Genomic DNA, 27,023 nt, shown 5'->3' with positions numbered 1-27,023 from the left:
GTACTACTGACAGATCAAATGCAGGTTTAGGTGTGTATTCATGGGGTCTTGGTGGGCCCCACTGTTCCCCTCTAAAAATAGCAGATGAGTGGTATTACTTAGAGGATATGACAAGTTAGGTATGAATCATCCCATCAACACAGGAAAAAAGTATTCTCTGAAAAGATTATTTTTGACCCTACGTAGATGGTCAAACATTGCCTCAGAAGCTGCTGGGACAGTGCAGTGCATGGTGGGGGATGGTAAAATGGCTGTGTTTCAGACCATGATCACATGAAACACACTTCTTTTTACTTCATCTCTGTAACAAACTTGCAGTGGTGCACCTGGCACTTTCTGAGCCTGTTTTATTCTCCTTTCAGCTTGGCTGTGCTGGAGCAGCCCTTGCTGGTGCTCAGCATGCACCTCTGTGTATTTCCAGCCCTGTTACCTCAGACGGGCCCGATGGCCAAATGAAAAGCGTAGCATTGCCGAGCTGTGCTCTCCTGCTGAAGGTTTATGTGCATCTTCATTTCACTTGCATAACTTGCATGTGTAGGGGCTACTCTCTGCTGCTATTGCTATGGAAGAAGTCAGCCTCTAAACTTAGCTCTGAGCCAAGACATCTTCCCCCGAAGATGCACAGCACTTCTTTTCACCATCACTGCTGACAGGAGGGGGTTATATAATTCAAAGTTCCTCTTTCAGTGCTCTTCAGTGCCTGTGCTTGCATTTTGCCCTTCTCATTTCATGCATGGTGACCCTTCTGGTGCAGCAGGGTGAGCGGTGCCAGGCTGTGCCGGTGTCGGCAGCGGGGCCGGCGGGTGCCTGGCATGCACGGCTGCGGGAGCTGCCACTGGTGTTTCAGAGGGCACCGAGCTGACTCTTCTCTGATCTAAGCAAAATCCTGTGCCAGCTGGGTAATGGGGAGAGATTAATGACTGCCTTGGAAGCCAGTTTTCCAGCCTACTGGCCGGAGGGCAAGCATCATGATAGTTGTAGCAGCTGGTTTGGAGAGGAGGGAAATGAAGGGAAGATAAAATTGCACACCCAGAATGCCAGGGTAGCCTGTGTCCATGCTTTGATGTCTTCTCCCTCCACACCCTCCTGTGGGTTAAAAATGAAACTAGACTGCATTTATAATGGGTGTGTGAATATCTGTATTTAGCTGCTGCAAGCAGGCTCCTGGACTGAATCCTTGTATGTGGAGAGGTACAGTTTGGCCAGTTTTTTTTTTTTTTATTTTCTGTGCTCTCATTGTGGGGACTCACAGACACATGTCATCTCATCAGTTCAGACATCACAGCCTAACAAATTTTGACATACATGTACGCGCTGGGTTATGAAAAGAGATAAAGGGAGATTAAACACCTTTTAATTCCTCCTTAATGGTCCTGAAGTGTCTAAGTCATGGTTAGGACTGTGGAAAGATGGCCCATTTGGGTCTGCAGTGAGGACACAGGCACACAGGCTTATTTCCAGTGAAATAAACAAATGTAGCTGCCTCTAAACCTCTGAAATCGATTTGCACATTAGGGAGAAGCAGGGCTGAATATCCTCCCTGCAGTGCCCATTGCAGAGGGTAGGAGCCATCCTTGCACCCTCAGGAAGGCCAGGACAAAACATGGGGTTCCTCCTGAGTGGCAGATGGGGTTTGCATGTGGAGGCAGGTAGTTCAGAGGAATTGTTTGCCTCCTGTTACTGTGCAACACTTCTGCATCCACTTCTGCATGGCGTGCTTTAATCAGCAGCCCTCCCCTCTTGGCCCCCAGGCCTTGAAATTCCACAAAACCCAATTAAGAGAGATGAGAGAGCTCTAGCATGTATACATATGAAATTTCAGAAGGCTGAAAAAGAGACTCTTAATACCATAAAGCCTGCCCTAAAGTAAAATTTGCATCTGAAATCTACATAGTTAACCCCGTGAGGAAGGCAGTGTAGCTGAGTACAACTTTTTTCCCCCCCAGAGGGGTAACTTATCCAGGTCTGCTCGGTTTGGCATCAGCCTGCTTGCTGAGGAGTGCCGCAGAGCAAGCCCTGTGCCTCATATACAGCCTGCAGAGAGCATCAAGGAATTGTAGCTCCAACTTCAGAGACTGTACTGCAGTGTCCCAAACAGAACTGAACAAAAAACAACCCCAGCCTGAGAAGACCGTGCAGACTTCTCTAGGCTGGTAACCAAAAGCAGGCTGGGTGCACGAGGTGCTTGTGTAGACTCATTAAAGGAAGTATTCAAGACTGATCTAATTATCACATACAGATTCAGCACATTCAGCCCAGGGTTCCAGGTGTTTCATGCTTTACTAACCGGGTACTACACTGGCTTGTTTAAATTGCCCATCATGAACTGTCCTGGGAAAGACACCCATCTTTAAAAGAATCACAAACAAACAAAAAACTCTCGGCAAATCCACTCCTTTCTGTATGGCTTGAGTGTTCAGAGGGGAACTGGGGATAAAGCTTTATTCCCCTTCCGTGCTTTTATCTATCTCTTTTGCTATCTTGTTTGTATAAGATACAAAAATTCTCCTCCTATTATCCTACTTACAGCTTAATCACATACTAATTGGGGACCTTACTTCTGTTGCTCTGCTCTTTTTTGAGTCTCTGTATCCTCCCTAAGAACGGTGCACAAGTACCCTCTTCAATTAAGAGAAATTAAACAAGAGCTAAAAACTCTCATCTGAAGGCTGTCCGTGATTCCCTTGGTTGACAGCCATGGGTTTGGCTGTAAAGTGGCTGAAATCTGGGGAGGACGGTGGTGGGGACTGGGCAGCGTGCTGGCAACACAGGTAAGTATTTCCCTGCAAAAACACGAGGCCTCAAAGCTGCTTTTTTTATTACCTCCGGATTCTGCAAAGGGCTGGTTATCTCACGCTGCGAGCCAGCATGATCAAAGCCCCGGGAAAGGTCAGGCATTCCTCCAGGAGTGACACTCAGCTGCCGGCAGCGCTCCTCCAGCCCACAGCTCCCACAGCCCGGCTGTGGCACCACACTGAAATCCTTTATCTCGTTAACGAGTGAACCTACAGATTAGCCAGCCTGGCCTTAGCTTGATGTCGAGAGCATGTAACACCTGGCCTGGCCCTTCTGAAGAGGAAAGGTGGTTGTTTTTTAAAAAAAATAATGTTGTGGGGGAGGCAGCATTTCCTTCCTCTGACTTAGAGCGAGAGAGTTAATGCTGATAAAAGCTGTGCTCTGTCTCTGTGCTACACCGAGGGGCTGCTCTCCTCATGTTCTCAGCTCCTAGTTCTGTGCAATTGATAAAAATGGTGAGTGCCAAAATCCTGGGTGTATGAGAAATCATCTACAGTGTCTTCCAGCGAGGGGATATTGTTTTCTCACTGTTTTGGTAGACTGGCATTCAATTACTCACTTTGAGCTGGTTGTCGCCCACAAGCAGCCTGTGCGTGGACAGGGAGGTTTGGGAGGGCAAGCAGAAGGAAGAGGTGTTTGAGATGAGCAGATCCTGTCTGTCTCTGCTGCCACACATGAGGTGCCATATTTTTGCATCTCTGCTAGTTCAGTGGCATGCGGGAGCGCATCCCTTGAGTAGGGGTGACAAGGATTCACCCCATGGCTCACGGTCCTGTCTCTGGCTGTCTGGAGACTGACTGTCCTTAGCCTGGTTGGTTGGAATAGGGTATTTGCCCTCCTTGTCTTCAGGCACGGGTGCTGAAACTCTGAGAAAACTAAGGGGAATTCTGCCTGTTTACTGGTGAGAATAGTGTCTTGGCTGTGAGATGGTGGAATTATGTTAACTGCCTGAAATTTGGGGTAATTTTCAGTTTCTAATGAGGTTAAGGTATCCTTATACGAGGTGTAGGATAGAAGTAAGAGGGACCATGCTTTCTGTCCATCAGAAAGGGTACTTTCTGCCATGAAGAGGGAAATAAATATATTTTTTTAGAGCAGAGCACTTGATTCCTTGATTAAAAGGCTGAAATGAATGTCCTTAATTTGTCTCCCAGCCTGTTCCTTGAAAAGAGGGGCAGTAAAAATTTGCCTCATCTGCAAATAAATGTGGCAAACTGTGTAGCTGGCTGTGGACATGTGGCCTCTTGAGCAAACTCAAAATGTCTGTGTGCAGCATCCATGGGGCCTGCAGCAGGAGTCCCCGTATCTCTCGCCTGAGAGCCAGATGATCCTCAGATCATCCAGCTAAAAAATCTGCTCCCTGTGCAGGAGAGGGGTGAGGGTCTGGTCCTTGCCTCTGAAATGCTGGCAAAAGGGAGGGAGTCTGCCAGTTCGAGTAGCAGCAGGGGAAAGAGAGAGAGAGAGGAAAGGAGCAGGGGAAAAAAACCAAAAACTGGTCTCTGGTATGTGGTTGCCGACCTTGCCCACGTTGCTGGCTGGGGGTGGCAGCAGGAGGGGTTGCTGGGTGGGAGGGTCGCCGGCGGAGTTTGCCCAGTCCCAGTGCCAGGCCAGGCTGGACACTGCAGCAGTTCCAGGGTTTGCTGCCCCTCAGCAGCGGGTGTGGGATGGGCAGGTCTCATGTAGATCCCTGGTGTGCCCACACCAAGAAAGAAAAGGATTAGTGTTGCACTGGGGCATCTCTGGCACTCTTGACCATTTGACCTGTCAGCAGTGGATGGGGGTGAGGGGCTGAGTGCTTCCCCAAGCCCTCCTGGCATGAGCTGCTTTTTTGCCTGATAAATTGTTTAGTGGTGTTTTGCAGAGTCTAACACACTGTGTTGCTCCCAAGCGCCGCCTTTATTGCAATGAAAAGTACTGAGGAGGGATGTAGTTACGATAAGAAATTGTCCATCCCAGCCTCTGCCATGCTTTGAGGGGGGAGTTAATTGCACAGGGGGAGATTAATTGAATGAAAAACCGAACTGTTGGTAATGACAGGGTGATGGTAAACTTTGGAAGTGCCTCTTTAATGCAGTTGAGCATAACTCTCATATAATGTTGTTTGAGTTTAGCAGGATTGAAATATAATTGCAGGGTGACCCCTTGCTACTAGTGGGGCTCTATGTGCAGCTCTAAGCCCATCTGGAAGGGTGATTTACTGGAGGCTTGGGCAATCTGGCAATTTAGGCTCTTTTTTTACGATGTTTAGACTTCTACCCATGTTATAAAGCACAGCCCAGGGGTTTTATGAGTATGTAGGTGACTGCTGCACAAAACTTAGGTTGTGGGCTGGGTGTATTTTTTGCTTTTAAAAGTGATTTTTAAATTTTAAAGGGCAGTTCTTGAATTAAAAAAAAAAATCAAGTCTAGCAGGAAGCAGAAATATCCTATGCAGGATTTAAAAGGCATCACGTGTCTTGTGCATACCAGCAACCTTTTCTTAAGCCCTGTGGCCAAGTGGGTGAAGGTGTTTAGATGTAACAGACCAAACTGAGTGGGGTGGGAATAGGGAGTAGGTGAGTCCCATGTTTCTTCCTGTCTCCCCCCATCTCATGGGCTGCCACCCCAGCCACTGGCATGTCTTCAGGTCCGTGCCCAGGACAGCCATGCACCTGCAGGGGTAAGGTCTGAAAGCTGAAGGAAATGCCTGGTTTTGGGGAGCCTGAGGGTGCTGTGCAGATAAATGAGCCAAGCTGGGCCAGGGGGCCCAGGAAGCTTCCCAGGGTGAGTACAGGGTGATGGAGCAGAGGCAAGGATGAGTGGTGAACAGAGATGGTGAAGAGTTGGAGGAAAGCCAATGCCACCAACACAGGGAAAGATGCATTTTCTTAGAATCATAGAATATCCTGAGCTGGAAGGGACCCACAGGGATCATGGAGTCCAACTCCATGTCCTATGGCATAGGACACCCCAAGAGTCACACCATGGGCCCCAGTTTGTGTCCAAACGCTTCTTAAACTCTCTTAGGATTGGTGCTGGGACCACTTTCTTGGGGAGCCTGTTCCAGTGCCCGACCACCCTCTGGGTGAAAAACCTTTTCCTGATATTCAACCTAAATGTCCTCTGACACAGCTTCATTTTGGGTCCTGAGGACTCCCTAGGTCACAAGTGTGTGTTTCCGTGAGGATAGGCAGCTCTTAGAGGCTGATCTAACTCCAAAGCTGATGTAGGAGCATCCCTTCAGGGCTCTTTTGTTGGATTCCCTCTGCGTCTGGAGACAGGGTTTGCCATGAGGTTGCTGTATCCGCTTTTTGGGGAGCGAAAAAAAATGTTTCCTAAGCTGCCCTGGGAGACACAGCCTGCAGGCACAATAGTGGGGTGCTCTATCTTATATGGATGTCCTTTTTCCACTCCTTCTGCAAACAGGCAGCTTGCACAGGTCCATTATTATTACAGTCCTCCCCTCACCGGAGTCATCTCCCACTGTCAGCCCACGGCTGGGAGGTGTCAATCCTGGCTTTTTGTGTCTTCTAAGAAGCCTTTTGGCAAACAAGACTAAAAATAATGAGCATTTAGATTTTGTGTGAGTAGCTCAGCATCCAGCAGTGTTATGTGATAGGTTTATTGCTCCTCTATATTTCAAGAGTCCAAATGAAACATTCAGCCTCAATGGTTTGGGCCAAAACCCAGTGTTTCCAGCCCTGCTTCTTTGAGCCCATGTCTTGTTTGGGTCATTCTTTGCTTGTCCTTAGCTGTGTGCTATGATTTTTGTATTTTTAGCTACATAAAAATGTAATTTTAGGGCATGTTTTTGTGTCTCATTGATGTGACAAACCCTCGTGGGAATGATCTATAAAATTAAGTTAGTAGCTTTTCAACACTTTTGTTTGTACTGAAATCATCTTGCACAATGTGGTAGAGAAATAATTCCTGTTGTGACCTTCTACTGATAGTTCAAATAACCTGTCTAAGAGACATCCTGTTTCTGGAGGGCCCTATTGCTTTAATTCCTGTTAAAATTGGTTTTGTCTTCTGTGGAACAGTGCTGCTGAATTTAAGTACTTGCAAATGCGTTTTACCTCCAGATAAACGTTGCAGTTTGCATTTTCAATCCCAGTGAAGCTTTAGCAGACTGCTACTTTTGGCCTAATGATTTGTACGTTTTTAGGGATTTTTTTTCTTTTTTTTTTTTTTTTTTTTAGTTTAAAAATGAATATTTTATTTTAAGCCTTTGGACCATCTTGCCCACATCCAATGATGGATGTCTAATGAGATGACTTTTTGCCTCCACTAAATGGTTATATTGTTTGCACTGATGTATGCTAAGACTTGATGCGTTAAATCTTTGGTCATTAGCCGATGCCATTAGCAAAAAAGTCCAAATCACTTAGAGCTGGGACTTAAGACTTTTCATTAAAACCCAAATTTGCATGTTATTGGATAAATCTGTTAATACGGTTTAGCCGGACTCAAGGAAGTTACTTGAAAACTTTTTACAGTGCGCAGGCAGGGTCAATGATGCCTGAGAGCCTCGAATTTGGAGAAGATGCCCCCTCTGAGGGCATATGCTGAGCAACCTCTGCATCCATCCCACCCAGCCCTGCCTGCCCCTGCAACACCTAATGCCGTGCATGCAGCCCCAGCTGTCAGCACTGCACTTCATATTGGGATCAGGTCTGCTCCACTGCTGCCAGGAAACCCCCCTGAAGGAGCTAAAATCCCAGCAGCAGGGTCTCCTCACCTCATGGCAAATCAGGGCAGCCTTTCCTGCCACTTCAGAGCCAGAGGGGGCTTGGCCTTGGCACTGGTTTCCCTGCAGGAGTCTTCAAGCAGCATCAGTGCAGTGGGGAACAGGGCTTGCCAGGAGCAAAGGCCAGCTGAGAGGAGTCATTGACGTCATCAAATTCATCACTCCTCCATCGTCACATCCATTTCTATAGTTTTTTTCTTTTTGTCCCCTGTTTTTTAGAGGGCGGATGAGTCAAGAGCACTTCCCAAAACATCAGTCATGTTGGGTAGCTTGACCAGTCCAGCATGATCTTTGCTTTGCTGTCTGGTCAACCTCTAAGCTGCAAACTTAACTGTGGTGAACAGAGGTTTTAAACACGTAAAGGTGTGCCACGTGCTTGGACAGGTGTCAAGCCCTTGTCCTTACCTTCTATATGTCATAGCTAAGATTTTTTTTCCCAATACATGTCATACTCTTGCATTTTCTTAATCGAGAATGTCTCTATTCAATGCACCTTGAAAACTGCAGCTCAGAGAGAAGTTGACCCAATTCTCAGTTTTCTGGGCCTCTGATAGTCTTTGTTATGACATATGGTATTGAATAGGCTGTAACATAGACTTAATATAAATACATTTAAGAGAGGTCCTATTTCAAGCACTTTTGATCCTCTGTGTGTGCAGTGCCGAAAGGCATCTTCCTGTCACCAGGGTGCAGGATGGATTTTTTTCTTGGTTCCCCCCAGGAGCCTGGGTCTGTATCCTGTGGGACCTGAGGAGGCCGATGAGGAAAAGTCATCCCATCCTGTGACGCACACTGTCTGCCAGAACAGAAATGCTGGGCTTCAGAGGTTGTTGTCGTCGGACAGCCTGCTTTCACACAACGCTTGTGTGCTATGTGGTAGAGGGTGTTTTACTTGTCTGAGTCACTTCCAAGGTTTGAATATTGGACTGAAGCACATCCCTCTGCCTGTGAGAGAAGCAGGGGGTCTGAGTACACTGGAGAAAATGCCAAAGTTGTTGTGAGCAGGGATCCTGATAACCTCGAGGCAGCAAAACAAGCTCGTGTCTTCGTCTTAACTCAGCAGACAGCTCTGGTGACAGAAACCAGAGAGGCTTTGTCCCCAGGGAAGAGATGAAGATGGCACAAGAGGTGGCACCAGGATGGACTCCAGCTCCCTTCCCCCCACCCAGACCCCCTGGGGATCCCTGTCACATAAGACTGTTCCCCCCTGGCAAGCGGCTTGGCTGTGGACACTGGCTCCTCTGATGTCCAGCAGGCTTCCTCTAGTGGCTTAGGACAATTGTCCTTATTGTCCAAGCAATCAAATAAGCCAGAACTCTGCAACCCAGAGGCTCAAGCTTGGGCTTGTTAGAACATTGCTGGGCCTCTGTTCTCTTTAGCCAATAATGAACCAAAAGTGTTCTGGACAGGTCAGGAAACAATGGGGGAAAACACCTTTCCAGCTGATGGGGGTATGGGACAAGGATGCACTAGGCAAAGGAAGGGATGCTGCACAGTGTAAAGGCCCGTGGGGTGTGTCACCATCCAGAGTATTTGTAGTGGCAGCAGTCCCATTTACCAGGTTTTTGGGGGTGCTAAGAGATTCCTGGGGTTGAGTGTGTGATTTGATGATGCAGGTTCCTGTTTGTTGGGTGTAGGCCTTGTCTTTACATCAGGAAAAGCATTAGCTATTCAGGATGGCCAAAGTTAAAGGACCATCTTGCAGAAACCAGAGCTTAAAACAAGCACTGGGTGTCAAATTGTGGAGTGTTTGCTGGCAGTTAATCTCCACCCAAGAGAACCCATTGCTGAGTTTAGAGAGTGAAATAAGATACTGCAAAATATTATAACAGGGGAAGTTTTTTTCTGTGAGAGTGTACGTTTTCTGCCAGTTTAATGCCCTATCAGTCATATTTCTAAAACCAATGGGCTGTGTAAAACTAGGTGTAATCTCTGTATGTGTGAACTTGCAGTACAGAAATTGAAGTGGGCTTGTCCTCCCCTGATCAGAGCCTTACAAGACCTGCCTGGCTCCCCACATGGTTCACCAGCACTCCAGGCCTCCCGTCAGCCTTCCTGAGCAGGCAAGAACAAACAAATTAAGAAGTCATGGGAGAGAAGAAAATGGAGATAGCAGGGGATTTCTAATCAAGCTATTCTAATACTGGGTGTGCTTTAATCACTTACTTAATGGCAGTGCTTAATGAACACTTGAAATAAAGCATGTTTCTGTCAGAGATTCAACACCCGTGTTTTTAAAGCTGTCTTGAGGGAACTCAAATGCTTATTACAACTTTTCAGCAAAAAAAAAAATCACAGTTGTGCTATATTAATTTCCAAGATTGAAGGGGAGGGAGGGGTGAAAAAGTTGGGAAAAGACAAGAATGTAGACAAGGCAATAGTGGTGGTTTCTCACTAACGTTGCAATTAACCTGAATTTAGTGACTGATTGTAATCCATCCAGATAGATACTTATTCTAGGCTTTGTCAAATCACATTTATGCTTTCCTTTGCAATGCTCCCCTGGCTGTTGCACTGTATTTTTTATTGCACACCAACCCTTTGGGCTTCCGGCAGAACAGTTTTCTCCAGCTCCTCTTGCCTGCCCTTGTACACTGCCTTGTGCACTTCCAGCTGTGACACCCCCTTGCTTCAGGTGCTCATCTTTGTGCCTGTGGACTGTGGCATGGTACTGTTGGCCATGAAGCTGCCTTTCCTGTGCATTGCAGACAGAGACACTTGCTGCTGGGCTTCCCAAAAAGGAAAGTGGTTTGAGCAGCTGGAAAAAGGTCACAAACTTTTCCTGCTCCCAAATAACCATGGGAAGGTCTAGCAAGTGTCCTGGGTGCCTCCTTCACCTGCTGATGTACTGGCAGCTTCTTCTCTCCAACTCCTGAGGGCTCCTGGCATGCTCTGACTCTAGTTCAATGATGCAGTGTGTCCTGGGGAGATGGGGATGCTTTCAATGACTGACTTAGAGTAACTTCCTTGTTCTGCCCTTTCCTGACTCCCAGCATGAAGTGCAATTTAGTTCAATAGTGAAGAGTTGAATACAGTACGTGAGGAAAAGGGGGACCAGGAGGACTTTTTTCTGACCTTGTCAAGCCATCAGTTTGCCCCCTGAAACATGCAGTTTTGATTTTAGTTTTGTTCTGAGTAAGTGTTAGCAGCTGTAAAGCTGTAAAGTTTCACATCAGCATCTATGCAGCATTTCACTTCACCTCCTCAAAATGGCGAGTCCCTGGGGTGTCCCCCCTGCTGTTTGTAAGCACGAAAGGTCAGTGAGATAAATGGCCTCCCACTGCCCAGTGGTGAAGCAGGGTTAAAAGACTGCACCATTTTTATTTGTCTTTCATAAATCACAGTATTCCTAAGCCCCTGTTTCCTGTGAGCAGTGTGTTCCTGTGGGTGTGCTTTCCTATCCCTGTTCCTTTTAGCTTCAGGTGAGGCTAAAAGTAATGCTGCAATCCACACCTCCCCTCCCCCCCCCCCCCCCCCCCATACCCACTCTGGCATTTTCCCAACTGCACTGTCCAAGGATTGGAGAAGATTTAGAAAATTAGACATAAAATTATCTCTGCTGTCAAGAGCCTAGAAAGAAGCTGGACATAAAACTCTTTTCTCTAAAAAATGGTTTGGGGCCAGGGGAGTAACCTGAGCTCTCTATATCTTGACCTTGCTGCATCTTTGCAAAGTTGTCTATGAAAAGGGACTGTACAATAACTCTCAGGGACATGGCAAATAGTAATTGCAATTACTGCTGGTGCTGATGAGCTTGTTTCCACTACTGGTAACTAGTTTTGGCCAAAACACCTTACTGTTACCGCCTCCTTTTCCACCACTGGTACTCCTTTGCTAAAGCCTGTCCATGATGAAGCCAGACATGGGCCTGGTTTTGACATTGCTCCAAAACTACATTCCTCTTGATCTTGCATTTTTATTGCAACAGCTGGTCAGCAAAGGCATAAATACAGAGTTAGTTTAGCCATTAAAATGCTGTTGGTATTTTGAGAGGACAGCTGAAACCGCTGTCTTTCTGGGTTTGCTAAAACCTTCAGCCTAAGGATGATTTCAGGGCTCCAGAAAAGAGAATAGGCTAAAAAAGGAATTAATTTTTCTTATCTCTTCAAGATCAAGGCCTCAAATCCTTCCACAATAACAAGACCATTTGGTCCTTTTACTTTGAGGTACTGCTATAGCAGTAGTGGAAAGGTTTGGAGATGTTTTGGTGGTGGGGTTTTTTTGAGGAGCTGTCTGTTGTGTCTTCCCCCTAAATTTAACACTTGTCAAAAAGTTAAAGCTGTTTCTTCAAATGACCTCCTCTTTCAGGAATGAAAGGGAATGCATGCATTTATTCATCCTTAAGTTGGTTTTGGGTTGTTTTTTTTTTTTGGTAGACTTATTTTAGTCCTAATTGAGAAGATCATCTGCTAGTATCTGTAACCCATGCATAACTTGCTGACAGGAGAGGAAGAGTGGACAGGCTGGAGCATTCTTTTGCTTTTTAGAAGTGACTTTGTGTTTAAAGAAAAGAGGAAAAACAAAACAAAAACCAACCCAGCACCTCTTCGGGTGTTGACGAGGGACGTTTGTGTCTTGTGTGCAGAGGCTTGCTTGCCTCATGGTTCTCTGCAAAGCTCCCTGCCTGCCTGCAACCTCCTTTGTAGATGTGTGTCCTTTGAAGGGTCATTAATTTAATATCTTTCTCTGTGCAGCAGCTGGAACAAATGGTGGCCCAGCTTCAGCAGGAGCTCCCAGCTGCCTGCCTCGCCCAGCGCTGACCTACAGGCATTTTTGCCATGGCTGTCTCAGGCTTTTTATAGTTTTTGCACACTTGTTGCATATAGGATACCTTACAGGTGTGGGCCTTCACTGAAGCATTAGCTGGCTGTTTGGGGAGGGTGTGAGGTTTGGTTTTTTCCGGACTCTTGCTTTTCTTTGGAAGCATTTCAAAAATGAGGGAAAACTTACTGGATTCAGACTGAATATGAGCTGCAGCATTTCACCACCAACTCACTAGAGATTAATCTGAACTGTCTCATAGTGTGCTCCTTGGATGAGAGGGCAGGCACATGTCTGAAATGGTGAGTGGCTCTGTGCGTGCAGGTGCGGCACTGCCAGTGCAGGGCATGTGGCAGCAGCTGTGCCAGGGCCACAGCCAGGGGATTTCTCACCCTGCTCCTTGCCCTGGCCAAAATGCCTGAGTAGGTTCAATCTTAACCACTTGCAGACTGTGATTGCTGTTTGCAAGGGAAGTGTTTGCTGTTGTACTGACCTGTTCCTGCGTTACTTTAACAGAGCAATAGCTTTAAACAGGTGTCTGGTGCATAGCAAAGCTCCTGTTGGGATAATGCCTACTGGTGGGTCAGGGCCCTCTTCCCTGTAAGCTCTTACCCTCTGCCCACCAACATTGTACTGGGGATCTAGGGGTTTTGTTCAGGTCAGTCATCAAACTGAATAGCAGTTTCATCTTAGCCCTAATTGGCCAAATAATTTGGCTTCTGCTGTTTCCAGTACATGTATGCTCTCCCAGTCCTGGTGGTGTCCTTCAGGGGACTGTCCCCTGCCTGCACTGCTTCACTTCAACCTGAGAGCACATGTATGAGAGAAATAAAAGAGACCAAGATGATGAGAAAATGTGCCCCAGGGAGGGCCACAGAGAGGCCAGTTCCCAAAGGATGCTGGCGTGGTCTGTGCTGCAAGACTGTGTTCTGGGACTGGAGCCCTGGTGGCCTTTTGGTCTCTGAGAAGGAGACCACCAAGGTTGAATTGCTCAGGAGTGTCCCTTTGAGCTGAGTGTTGTGGGGCACAGCTGTGTGTCCCTAGGGCATCAGGAATAGGCTATCCCTTTCCCATTAGCCTTTAGTGTTCATAACAGGTCACACATGCATGATAAGGTGTCCAAAAACAAAACAGGTGGTCTTCAGGTTGTAAATAACAGGTTCTCATATTTAGTAATTTACTTCTTTCAAACTGAGTGTCTTGAGCTATGCTGTATGTCCCATTTCCTTTACTTTCCAGGTTGTGTGAAGAAGCTTAGGCACAAAGAATGGAACTTCAGTGGTGTGGTATGGTGTGGTGTGGTGTGGTAATACACCATGTACACTGCATCAGAGCTGTGCATGGGACAGCTTCAACAAACATTCAGCTTCTCCAGATTGTCTTGGAAATGAGAATGGAAATGGAAATTTCATCCTCATTCACTTTATTGTGGCTTTAGAAGCTGCCTGGGTACCTACTTGCACCAAAATGCTATGTTTTGGTGGGTGGATGAAGTATAATTTCTGTACTGAAATACCGAAGAACCTCACATAGGACAGTGTGTAATTATGTAATTGTCTCACTGAAGGCATGTGGACTGATGGGGTTTTGCAGGAGATTTTCAGGCTGGGCTGAGGAGAAAAGGCACTCTGTGGACCATGCCTGTATTAGATATAAATGTCACCAGTGTGCCAGGGAGAGCTGTGGTGGTTGTGGGCTTGGTCAGCATGTACTCAGCAAGCCATGGGGAATGGAGTTCCCCCTGCATGGAGGTCATGTTGACCAAGATTGTGTCTCTGTCAGTCTCTCAAGTTTTTCTGCAGTTGTATGCATTGTCTTTGGAGGATTTGGGGAGACAAATGTAGTAGGGGTGGCATGTTTGTGGGAGGAGGAAGCCAGTGGGTAAGGACTGGGATGCAGTAGAAGCAGTGTGCTTCTCATCACCACAGTGTGAGGCAGGATTTGGCCATGCCTCACACCCCTGGAAAGCACTAGTGCCCATTGTGAGCAGTAGGTGGTGGAAGGGGCTTTGGCAACATCCCCAGTCCAGATGTCCTCAGGGCAAAGGGTGCAGGGCAGTGTCCATGGGACTGGATGGGGTGCCTGGGGACAATCCCTCACCCCAGCTGGGATTGGGAGGGCTGAGAGGGTGGCAAGAGGGGCATCCAGGTCTGCATACGAGGTCTTGGTCTCCTGCCCTGAACCCTCTCTGTGAGGAAAGCCCAGATAACCCATCTGGGTTGCCTTGTAGGGCAGGTGCTGTGGCAGAACCACTTCAAGTCCATAGGGCTTTTGGCAAATATGTCATCAGGCCTTTGCCCTCCTGGTTTTTTATCTTGTGTGTGTCACCCTGTGCGTCCTCCCGCTGTCAATCACTGTGGCCATCTTGGTGGGACCAGAGGAAACAGGGAGGCTCAGCCTGTGCCCAGCGAGCCACTGTCTGGTGTCATGCTGGGGTGACCAGCAGGATTTAGCTGCCAGAGCTCCCTGGGTCTTCCCAAAGCAGCGTGGGGCAGGCAGGCTGGGAAGCTTTGCATTATTGCTATTATTTATCGTTACTTTTTTTCTCCCAGTTTCTGGCTCTGCAGACCCCCAAATGCTCTTAATGGAGATATGGCCCGTTTATATGTTAATTTTAAGCCCGCTGACAAGCGGTTTGCTTTTCTCCTGACTTCTCACGGTTCCTTCGCCCGTTGAAAGCCGCTGCCATGGGCTTAGGGGATAAGGTGCCAAGAATTAGAAAATAAAATCAAATCTGCAGGATGCTGGAGAGCGAGAGGCTACAGGGATTGGCATGCTCTAAGTATAAACGCGTGATTTCTGAAAGCAAGGAACCCTGATACCAGGGGCGTGCATGACAATTACATCCAGTACAATACAAAATGTTAATTACTAAATTTTGAGAAATTAATGCTGATTAGCAGCTGTGTGTGTGTGACCTAAATACATCTATTGCTTATCTTTATTCATAATATACAGTTTATTGTTGATAAAGTAATGGCTGAATGGTGGGCTGGCCCATAGCTAAAGACTGAGGCCCGATTTGTAAATCATCTGAAATTTGTTGGCATCTGGTTTTTGTGGAATTTATACGGATGGAGAAGATGAATAGGAGTCTGAGGTATCCCCTTTTACAACTCAACTCATAGATATTATTGAGAATTCATATTGCTTTTATTATTTGGTCATAAAAATGGACCTAATGCTTGTTGGCTTTAAAACACCTACTAGTGCTGCTTTCTCTCTCCATCTTGCAAAATATAAGACAAGGCCGAAGCTTAAATTAAAATCCTCAGGTTCTTATCTCTTTCCCACAGGAAAGCAAATCTGTGTTGAAAACCGTAAAATTAAGAGGAGAGCAAGGATAGCATAATTTAGCAAAAATTCATGGCACCAGATTCTGAGCTATATGACTGGAGGGATAGGTCAGACATTAAGAAGATACTGCCTGCTAAGGCAAGTTCCTTAAGGTGGTGCTCTGGAAACAAGGAAAACAGAAAATGCTGCATTGGTTCCCGTTTGCTTCCTTTCCTCTACTCCTACCGGCCTTAACAATAAATTGAGTTGTCCATTTAATAACCCGTCTGCTTCCAGAAGTCCAGAAAAATCATGGACTTGTGCATGGAGCTATGTCCTAATATCTGCTTTGTGCCAGGATTTCAATAGTGAACTCAATGAAAATTAATTTTATTGGCCTCTTAAATTATTTTTTTTCTTAATTCCTCATGTGCGACAGGCTGTCCTTGCTGTCAGTGTGTCTGTCTGAAGGATAGCTTTATTTTTGGGGGGGGGGGGGTATTAAAAACCTGTTTATTCCATAATTATTTGTGCTAAGGGTCAGGGTAAAGTGGCAAGGTACAAATGAGGAGGGCCTGTTACATGCTGGCATCATTACTATGGCTTGTCCCACTGTGGAAAGAGCAAACTGAATTTCAAGCAGTGTTAATAATGCAGGATTTAATTGGGATTGAGGAGTTCTGTTGTCTTGCAACCTTGATCTAAGGGCATAATTGTGGACAGGATCCTTCCACCATGCTGCCTGCCTCCTCCCCTGTGCCTCCGCACTCTGGGAAGTGCTGGTGGGAAGTGTGCATCTTTCCCTGCATGGACATCACCTTATGGCACCCATTTCAGAACCCTCGTCGGTGTTTGTAGCACTTTGAGTTCTCCTTGATAGTCAGAGGCCTCCCAGCTGTCCCCCTGCACTCAGAAGGTCTCCCCTCTCACTGACCCCCTTGAGAGGCCACTGCCAACTGCTTATGTATGAAATCAGGCTTCTAAGGGTGCCCTTTTAGTCACCTGGTACACAGACCAAGAGTTTTCATCCAGAGTGTGTAAAACTGCAAGGGACAAACTTGCCATTCCTCTGGTGATGGTGGGGGTTTGTCCCAGCTGTGCTGTGCCATGGCTGTGCAGGAGAACAGTGGAGAGGAAGAAGGAAGTTGAGGAAGCTTGTGCTGCTCTTAAGGCTGGAGATATGGCAAGCCTGTACTTTAAGCCTTCTTTTTTTAAATGCTGTTCCTGTAACCAAAGGGTTTCTCCAGCACTGCTGCTGACTCTGCTGTCCTTAGGTCACAGCCCTTGGTGCACAGTGCTTGCCTGCCCAGCACATTGCTCCTCCTGCCCTGCAGCTCTCCATTTGCCATTTCCGCAGCCCTGTCTCAATGTCTCCCAAATGCCTTTCTTCCTGCTCCCGGCTCCCACCCATTTCCCTGCATTTCCTCAATAGCTGCATCCCTCCTCGGGTGCCAGTGGTTTGAGGATGCCGATTCTGGCAGCAAACCTGGTTTCCATCCACTAGCCCCAATGTCATGTCTGTCCATCTGTTTCCCCCGCTTCAGCAATGCAGATATTTTAAAATAGCATTTTGGAAATGTCGTCTTTTTTTTTTTTTTTTTTTTCTCAAAGCAGAAGTCTCACTAACACAATTTAACTTTTGTCCTTCTCTTGCAGTCCAACAAGGTGCCCGTGGTACAGCCTTCTCATGCGGTTCACCCCCTCACCCCTCTTATCACCTACAGCGATGAGCACTTTTCCCCGGGGTCACACCCGTCTCACATCCCCTCTGACGTCAGCTCCAAACAAGGTGAGCCCATCCTTTCCCAGCACGGTGGAGATGCAGGGTGGTCCTGGTGCCCTCCATGGTGCTGACAGAGCTTTATTTGTATTATTTTGGAGGGTGGCTTCCAGATGCATATGCCTGCTTTCACAGATGGCAGTTCTGCTGTGATACTAATATTTAAATTGGCAGGTTAAATTTTTATGCTCTTTCTAAAGTGATAATTTGGGCTTGTTTTTCTCATCAAAATCTTTCAAAATCTCAGTAAACAGCAGCCAGTCTTTACCATCTCCTGTGGTGCCCAAGGCTTGCAGCATGCAGATGCAGAAAGGGCAACCTTCCCTCACCTTTCTGAAAACAGAGGGGCAAGTGCTTCAGTAGTGGTGTTATTGAAACTTTTTCTTTCACTTTATTTTATATCCTTGTATTCTAGCTGTCCATTTTCTTCTATATGTCACTTGGCATAATCAAAGCATTGCCCATAAAAATAGTTTTGAGCCTGTGCAAGTAAAAGCTTTACAAATGTGACATTTTTGAACCTTCTTGTGCTGGCTGCCTTCTGCAGAAAGCATCTTGTTACATGTCATGGATGTCAAGTTTTCTCTGCACCTCTAGGACTCTTTAATGCAAACCCAAAAGCCTCCTAGATCCACATCTGGGAATGTCAGACCAGCCCTGCTCAGAGTCAGTCTGCAGGCCCCCAGGGAAGAGCAGACAGTCTCCAAGGTGTCAAGCCCAGCCTGTGCCAAGAGCTTCTGCCCAGTACCCAGGAGAGCCCAAGGGATTCCTGGGAAGGGTGTGCTTGCTTGCAATGGGTTGCAGGAGCTGGGGAGGGATGTGATGGATGTTGGCGAGATGCAAGGGGAGGACTGGCCATGGCTGTCGTGGGTCTGAGCCAGGGTTTGGGTAAGCACCTGAGCAGAAGAAATCTGCATGGGAGACCTGGTGATGAGGAGGAAAGGAGCGAGAGAAGAGGGTTTACAAAGGCATTCATGGTAGTCTGTGTATCTCTGCATGGGCAGGAAGCCTGTCAGTGCCATGACCAGTCCTGGAGGGTATCTCTCCCTGCCTCTGTCTGCGCTGGCATGTCCCACCACGTGTGACACCCAGTTGACAAAATCGTGAAGCTCTGCTTTACCCAGGCACACATCCACATGCCCAGTAGTCCCATTTACCTGAAGAGGCTTCTAGTCATCACTGTTCAGGGAGAGAGACTTTTTCTTTTGTCTTTCCCTGAATGCCTACGTTTTATTTTGGCTGTGCTATGGAGATAATAACATGGGCTACATCCAGAAAATGCTATGGCCTGTTGGTTCTGTGTGTCTTTTGCTGTTTGGTGGTTAGTTGTTCGGTTTTTTCTAGGGAAGGGGAATACAAAAAGCACTCTGCCTGGAAAGCCTGGCCTGTAGATACATATATAATACCTCTTTCAGACTTAGAAGAAGCAAATGGAGACCTCCTGTCCTCATTTGTCTTCTTCCTTTGCATCAGTGCCCAGGAAAAGGATATTCACACTCATTCCTTGAAATCCCAGGGGTGCCACGCGTTAAGAGAATGGGATTTCCACCTCTTGCTGAAGCTGGCTGTGACAGCTGGGGCACAACCTGCTCCTGCAGTTTGTGAGCTCAAGAGGTTTTTGCTTACTGCATGCTGAGTTTGCCCTCCTGTGCCCCATTTTTTTGCCTTTACTCCAGTTTATTTTTGTATTCCTGTACAGCAGACCCCAACTAAACAACATCTGGTTTGTTGTTGCTGCTGCACATCCTCTCTTCTGCTGCTTCTCTACCCTCTCCCCTGTCCAGCATCCCACCAGTCACATCCCCATCCCTGAGTGCAAGCCTGCCGAGGGGCTCTGCCAGGAGGCACAAAGCTCATTGCCCTCTGGTGTTCCTGAATGGGCTCTTGATCCCTTTGCTCAGTGTCTGGCAAAGATGGCGATGGATGATGTGGATAATGCAGCCTGGAGACTGCTGGTTTTGTCTGGGATGGTCTCCTTGATGTGTGTGGTCTTTCTGTCCATGCTCCCTGTTTCGATGCCACCGGCGTGTGGGAGCAGCCACACTGAAGTAGCCCATGCAGTAGCTGCAGAGAGGATTTTTCTTTTCCTCAGGTCCTCTGCCAAATGCCTCCAACCATTGTTTCTGTCCTCGCCTCCCACTGTGGGTCTGGAACAAGGCAGTGCCCTGGCGCCCTAGCCCTGATGCCAGGGTGCCCTTCTCCCACCAAAATCCTCCAACAAGGGGGTCCGCAGCAGCTTGCCCTCAGCACTGCCTCTTGCACCCAAGGCACTTTGGGATGGACACACAGAACCACCTTCCTAAAGGCAGTCACTTTTTTTTTTTTAATTTTTTATAATTTTTTTCTTTAACCCTCTTGTGAGAACTTGCTTTGGAGAGCAGTGGCCATGTGGTAGCTGTGTGTGCTCCTCTGGGCATTAGGTGCTGGTAGCCGTCCATAAGGGGCCAGAAGTTTTGGATTAGCAGTAACTATTGTGCATTAGTTAAGAGAGAGCAGTGTTGTCTCCGTGGGTCAGAATTGCAGATTCTGGGGAAGGAGTGGCCCAGTTCCTTGTGCAGAACTTGTTCTGGCAGGGGCAAGGTCATGTCATCACTTCCAGGAGCATCAGTCATCACCAGAGATGTGAGAGATGAGACACTGGGCTTCTTTAACACCTTGTTTGGTTTTCTTTTTTTTTAACCACTCGCAAAGAGTGTTCCCTCTCATGTAACAGCCCTGGGATATGTAAAGTGTTTCCTTTCCTGTCAGCTACCAGCTGTTTTACACCTTTGAAAAGACAACTGGTCAGAAATTCAACTCACTCAGGTTGTGGTTCCAAGTCTGAAAATTTAGTTTTTTTGAGACAATAACACCACTGGTATTATTTTCCATGTTTTCCCGTACACAGTCCTGACAGACATTCTTCAAATCTTGTAATTAAATTCAGAAGATTTAAATACAAACTGGGAGGGGAATAAATCTGTAACATCAATCTATAAATTAAGTGTCAAGGTAGCATATGCTCAGTCTTGGACCTTTGGAGTGTCACCACATTAATATTTAATACCCTTTTAAAGCAGCTGATTTAACATGTGAAGTAGACTTAACAATTCCTTCTGCTTCACCCCCTCTTCCCCAAACACATTTAAATAAACCAATGTCTTTGTGGCCTCTGCAACTGTAATTCCATGTCTCCTTGGGGAACAAGGTTTAGGTGAAGAATGGAGACCACAGACCCTTTTGGGATGAGGATTAGCTTTAATCTTGAGGTGATTCTTGCAGTTGTAGGACTCTGTGTTCTGGGGAATGTGAGCTGATGGATCATTCCTGATGGGACTCTTATTTTTCCATGAAATACTACCATTGCAAAACAGATTGACCTTGGAGCCCACAGGAGTCAACTTGATGAAGAGCTTAGTTGGAACTGGAGTGACAATTGGAAGCCAAATGAATCATATCAAGTGTGACCATTACAGGCCTGAAAACGATTCTTAATTAACCACTGATCCTCTGTGGTAGCAAGTTTCCAAAATCTGTGAATCCATAAGGGAACCCGTGAAAATATAAAAGTAGCAATTTACCTAATCTAGTAGCTCTGCTGTGCTGCCTCTTTGACAATGCTTTATTTTCCCCTTGTTTCGTGATGTGTTAGAGGAGGTCCTCAGGATCCAGTCAGGTTTGGTGAGACCATTGAGAGGACAGTAGCACCTAATGCACTTCACAGGAGATCTAAACTTGCACAGGTCCTTACCCATACATTTATTTCCTCCTTCCACATTGTTTTTTCTGGTATCTCCCTTTGAATTGCAGTATTGTGTGCAAATTGTTTGAAAGGTGGCCCATGGAATCTTTTGCTTTTAACACAAACCAAGAAGGTGGTTATTTCTTATCCGGAGTATTAGTTCCACTGTAGTATTAGCTGGGAACTGTAGGTCATATACAGAGTATTTTGAGGGGAAAGTCACTCATTCTTCTGTGCTTTTTAACAGGCATGTCCAGGCATCCTCCAGCTCCTGATCTCCCTACCTTCTATCCCTTGTCTCCAGGGGGGGTTGGACAGATAACACCACCTCTTGGCTGGTAAGATTTTTTAGCTTCTTTTCAGACAGGTGCATGTTCACACCATTTGCTATTGTTGAATCAGTCGCAGCATTTACAAAACAATGTCATTCCAGTAAGAAATTCCTACTTTATTTTAGTTGAAATGATGAAAAATTGTCGATCTTTGAAATGAGTTTAATCTGTTTTTCCAATGCGTACAGAAATTGAAGTGTGTAGATTTCACTTTGAAGTCTCTATGTTTCTTATGGCTCAGATTTGTGGCTCTTAGCTTTTGGAAAGATAGCAGAAAACAGTTATCAAGGAATTAAATGTAAATTTTAATAAACAAAATTGCAATTACTCAGGAGAGGGGAGGTAAGAAGGAACTTTGAAGTATGTATGCGTGGGGAAATCTTGAAACTGCCCCAAATGGAGAGCAAACTTTTGTAGTCTGCTGCTTTTTACAGTTTCTGTATGGAGAAAAGCCTCTGTCACTGGGAGATCTTGCTGCTCTTGCTAATACTAGCACTCTCATGATCTCTTTCTGCCACTCAGGGTGGAGGAAATGTGGTATTTTTGGAGTAATAGATTTGGCAGGGTGCTTCATGTCTACTTGGGGTAGATATGTACTTGCCTTCAGTTCTCCTGGAACAGGGAATAAGGAAACTGCCATAATTTCAGCGCTTTAGAATCTGTATTGTGACTAGTCTGTGCCCACGCAATGAGGGATGCAGATTTTTTTGTTTTTTAATGTCTCCATGGGAGGGAAACATGATCCAGATGACAACAGGCAGAGAAAGTAGAGAGCAGAAGATGGTGAAATGCTGTATTGCCGGCATATCTTTCAGGAAAGGCCACATGCCTTTTTGGAACAAATAATTAGTAGATATCAAACTAAAATATGGAAGTATCTGACTATTTTTTAAATTTTCCCCCTCCCCCCCCATTTTGCTGCTTAGCTGTCTCCTCACTTCCACTGCCACCAGGCAGTTGCTAGCATGCGCTTTCCAGATGTGGTCAATCCTTTCTTCTGAATGGTTTCTTGGTGCAGAAGATGGGGGGAGGGAAGAGGGAAAGAGAAAGGAGAGACAAGATCCAACCTTACAAGACTCTGGGATGTGTTCAGCAGCACTCACCAACAGCGGGACATACTCAGCTGTCCCTCGTGCTACAGCTCCCTGCTGTGAGGTAGCGCTGTTGAGACTTCCTTCAACTTTTTTTTTTCATTTCCTCTTCCCTTTGAGCACTACTCATTTCCAGTGACATGCTCCAAGAGTGAAACCTGTGTCCTGAACCTTACAAAGGTCCAGTTCCATTTTTTCTCGTCTGAGAGCTGATTGACCAGTCAATAAGCATCTGAATAGCATTGATGTGTTGATGTGTGTGGTGTCCCTCTGGTTGGTAGAGGTGTTTGGGCTGAACTGGTATTTGCTTGCATTACCATTGCATGCTACTCCAGGGAGTTCATTGTAGTCATGACAGAACCATTGCAAACTGAAAGTAATCAAAATGTAGCAATGATGATAAAAATTAAAGACCTCAAATGATGGACTGGTGGCAAAATATTATGTATATGTGGGAGTGTCAAGGAGGGAAAACCTTCACACAAGCTTCTCTTACTGGACTGCAAAGTTCGATCTTTAAGTAGTAAGATTGACTTGTGTCGCTGTGGCCTTTTACGTGGTTGGGTTGGAGTTTTTTTATCAAACAAATTTCTGCTTAGAAAAGCTGTCCACTTGTACCTCACTCTAGCATATGCTAATGGAGAGAGTCCTAAGTTTTCAAAGACTTAATAAAACTGTTCAAAAGGCTTTTTAGCTTAATAATTCACCATCTGGTGTTCTCGCTCTGATCTACAGTAGAACTATTTGGAATAAGATGCTTTTTTCCTAAGAGCTTGTTTAACAAATCTGATTCCAGTGCTTCTAAAACTAGGTGAGAGAGGGATAGAGATAGAGGAGTGTGCATGTGTGTATGTGCCCTGGGGGAGGAAGGCTGGTTGTTTTGCTTTCCTTCCCAGTGGAAACTTAGATTGGGAATCTTTCAATAGCAAGGGAGAAAGTTCAAAGCATTTAAGTACTCATTAGTTTCACTAGGAGAACTCTTGAAAGTGTTAGCTCTTACTATTCATTTGTGACTGAGTTCCCATCAAGAGCTTGTAACTCTAGAGTAACCATTGAATACCATATCGTATGATTGATGGGTTCCTTTCTTCTGTGACCTCAGGCAAGGTCAGCCTGTATATCCTATCTCGAGTGGATTCAGGCAGCCCTATCCATCCTCACTCTCAGTCGACCCTTCCATGTCCAGGTAGGTGTAGGAGGTGAATGACTGACTGGGGAGTAACTGCTGGCATTAGAGGGCAAGTTGCTCTTCCGCTTGCATCTTGGTCTGCCTTTGCTTGCTTTTCAGTCAGCTAAACCCTTATGCATACATTTTTATTTAACTTATGTGTTGTATATGCAGTTTGCCTGGATCCCACACTGGTCTCATTCAGCATTTTCTTGTCAGTCTCTGAAGTGTTGCAATGAGGAGCACCAGTGAATTGTCAACAATTAATTGAGCTGTTTCATCTGAAAATGAGTCATTAGTTCATTTCTAGATGCAACACATAGTGTTGTGCATAGCATCCTTGGGTTTTGCTCATGTCAGTATGCAGCCAGGTGGATTGTCACTCTAGTCTGCGTTCTCTAGTTCCAATTTCAAAGCTGTTGGTAATTAGTCTTGAATCACGTAGGTAATGCTCTGTACGGAAACTTGCTCGCAAGTAGGTATTTCATAGCCCAAAGCCACTAATGGCAGGGGATGCCAGCACAGTACTTGTACTGGTGTGTGACTCAGGCACTGTGTCTTTATGTCTAAGTGCAAGCAAGCAATGCTAATTGAGACTTGGGCATGACACACTCCAGACCTCCTATGCTCTGCTTTCGCATTCTAAAGACAGCTTCTGCATCCTGTGCTTGGTGTACACGAGGTTGCAATATACCGTTCTTGGGGTTTTTTCTGTGACCTGTAGAAGACACACCCTCTTGCACAGGGATTTAAGGCAGGCCATTTGATAAGTGGGGGGTCCTTTTGCCTCTTTGTGTGTGGGCTCTTTTGGATTGTCACTGTCCCTTCACTTCTTTACAGGGGAACGATAAGCATGTGCCTGTCAGGGTGATTGGGAAGAAAACCCATTCTTCCTCCATGATAAAATCACTTGATTTGGTTACAGGGCTTTGTGTTTCCTTTATTTTGATCACATGAAGGAAAAGGGCAAAAAGGGGACTAAGGCATGGTGAAAGGAGAGGCTGGATTCCATTCCTTAGCCATCACTCATTCAGAAAAACTTTGGAGCATGAGCTTGCTTTTGATGTTAACAGTACTTTCCACCAGTTTAAAATACAGCATGCAGGTTTTCTGCTGCTGCTGAGCTTGCAATGTTCAGCACCTTCAAGATCTGTCTCAGCTGTCCTTAAGAGTGACCTGGGTTAGTAGGGTGGGATTATTCAGTTAGTGGTATTTTGGTTTTATTTTCCATTTTCCTTCTTGTACAAATGAAAGGAAGCTTTAATTAGGACAAAAATCTCTCCCTGCTCCCATCCTTCATCCAGGATGCAGGATTTTCAAAGTTTATTTTAAGCATTTGAGGTAAGAATAGTCGGTTCAGATGAAGTGATGTTAAAATCTTTTACCTTAAGTACCTTGAAAAGTAAAGAGAGCCATCAGGGACTTCTTGAAAAGACTCTTCTTTCATTTTATTTGTTTCTGCATGGCAGTTTCCTCCTTTGCATTGGCTGGTGGTGGATATTTCAAGAACGTTTATATCTTGGTGTGGAAATACACTTTTTTGGTTAAGAAATGTGTATTTTTATTTCTAGACAGTGCAACAGTATAAATATTAAATATTTCTTGTATGCATTGCTAAAAGTGTTTGCCTGAAAGGTAATAAAATAACTTCTCTACAACCAAAATGTCGACTGATTTGTTTGTTTTTCTTGAATAATTGGGCTACAATGCACAAATCTTAGCCAAATATTTTTCATGTGCTCTGTAAGAGTCGTCTTCATTGCAAGTTCCATAGCATTTGCATTCTTAGAGCATCCTGCTGCTGTCATACGTGTTTGATGCCTGTCTTCAGTGGGGTTACAGACCTTGCTTTGTTTTCTCTTTTAGGTTTTCGCATCACATGATTCCTGGTCCTCCAGGCCCTCACACAACTGGAATCCCTCACCCAGCTATTGTAACACCTCAAGTAAAACAAGAACATCTGCACAACGACAGTGAGCTAATGCATGTGTGAGTCTGCCTTTCTGCACTAGCCCATAATGAATAAATGTTTGAGAACTAACTCCGTCTGAAGAAGAGTCAAGGATGTTTTAAAAAAAGTGTCTTTCATAATCTCTCTGAATTTTAACTCTTCTCCTATAACTAAAACTGGAGCTGTGAGCTACTGTTTGGTAAGGGTAATGAGAAGCCATTTTTCATTCCAGTCCAGCATTTTTAAGCTGTTGGCAACAGCCATCTTGATTCAGTCATAATCATGGACCTGTCCAGCTGTGACTTATGCTTTTTCTGCTGGAAAAGTCCTTACCTGCAAAATTCACTAGTAAAAAGCAGTCTCATTGCTTAGTACTCAAAGGCAAAAGGCCTAGGAAAGAAGGGGATGAGAAGGTATTCTCCTGCCTATGGCAGTGGTCTTTTAGGGTACCATGGATAGCCTTTCAAAAAGAGAGTTGAGACAAGTGATGAATTTGGAACAGATTCACAGATTAAATGTTACTTGCTAGAGAACGTCAACCTGACGTCCTCCCTGAGTATTAAGCTAAAAGATGTGAAAGTGGATGGGATGTGACCACTGAAATTCTCATTCTTACTACTTAAGTGCTACTGTAACCACAAGTTAGTAATGTTCCATTGGATCTTTTTAGGTTGAAGAAAATTAATGCTTTTTTTCCTTTCCTTTCCCTTTCCCAACCACGTTTTAGGAAGCCTCAGCACGAACAGAGAAAAGAACAAGAGCCAAAAAGACCTCATATTAAGAAACCTCTGAATGCTTTCATGTTGTACATGAAAGAAATGAGAGCAAACGTCGTAGCAGAGTGTACTCTGAAAGAAAGTGCAGCTATCAACCAGATCCTTGGCAGAAGGGTATGTACCAGGAGGGTTTGTGAGTGCTCACGTGTGCTGCTAATTTGTGTTTCCCTTTAGCTGGGTGTGAAGGCTGACTTTCTGCTTGAGGTGATAACTGATGTGCAACTATTAAATTAGCTATAGAAGATCAAACATGCAACAAAAATAAAAGCAGTATCTTGATTTTCTTTTTTCAGCATTAGCAACATCATCAAATTTGTGTCTGTTCCACTCATGTTATGGTGTCAGCAGCTCAGACATGAAATAGCCTCAGTCACACATGAAGAAGCATTTTAACCAAGTTCTGGGTCCTCCCTTATGCCAGTATCCATCAGAGCAGGAAAGGATCATTCAAAGTTGAACACTGGATGCCACTGGAGATGAAACTCAAAAGTGAATATATTGTGGTCCAATTGTGAGGACACGTAGGTTGGGAGGGACCCATGGAGGTTGTCTAGTCCAACATCTGCACAAAGCAGGTCCAGTTACATCAGGTTGCTCAGGAACCTGCCCAGTCATGTTTTGAACGTCTCTGAAGTCATCAGC

At 45.6% G+C, this 27,023-nt stretch overlaps 1 protein-coding gene across 4 annotated transcripts in view; it reads left to right on the top strand.

The window, feature by feature from the left end:
• LEF1 (lymphoid enhancer binding factor 1) overlaps positions 1-27,023 on the top strand; it is a 71,051-nt gene that overhangs the window by 23,954 nt on the left and 20,074 nt on the right. For 2 of the 4 annotated variants that reach the window (XM_069013316.1, XM_069013318.1), the window contains exons 5-9: positions 17,219-17,351; positions 21,311-21,401; positions 23,589-23,672; positions 25,521-25,643; positions 26,333-26,495. In XM_069013316.1, coding sequence (XP_068869417.1) covers positions 17,219-17,351; positions 21,311-21,401; positions 23,589-23,672; positions 25,521-25,643; positions 26,333-26,495 — 594 coding nt within the window. The remainder of the gene's footprint in view (positions 1-17,218; positions 17,352-21,310; positions 21,402-23,588; positions 23,673-25,520; positions 25,644-26,332; positions 26,496-27,023) is intronic. The other 2 variants (XM_069013319.1, XM_069013320.1) reach the window with 1 other exon arrangement.

This window comes from Aphelocoma coerulescens, chromosome 4 (genome assembly GCF_041296385.1).
Source record: "Aphelocoma coerulescens isolate FSJ_1873_10779 chromosome 4, UR_Acoe_1.0, whole genome shotgun sequence".
NCBI lineage: Eukaryota > Metazoa > Chordata > Aves > Passeriformes > Corvidae > Aphelocoma > Aphelocoma coerulescens.
This window is presented reverse-complemented; position numbering and strand designations above follow the sequence as displayed.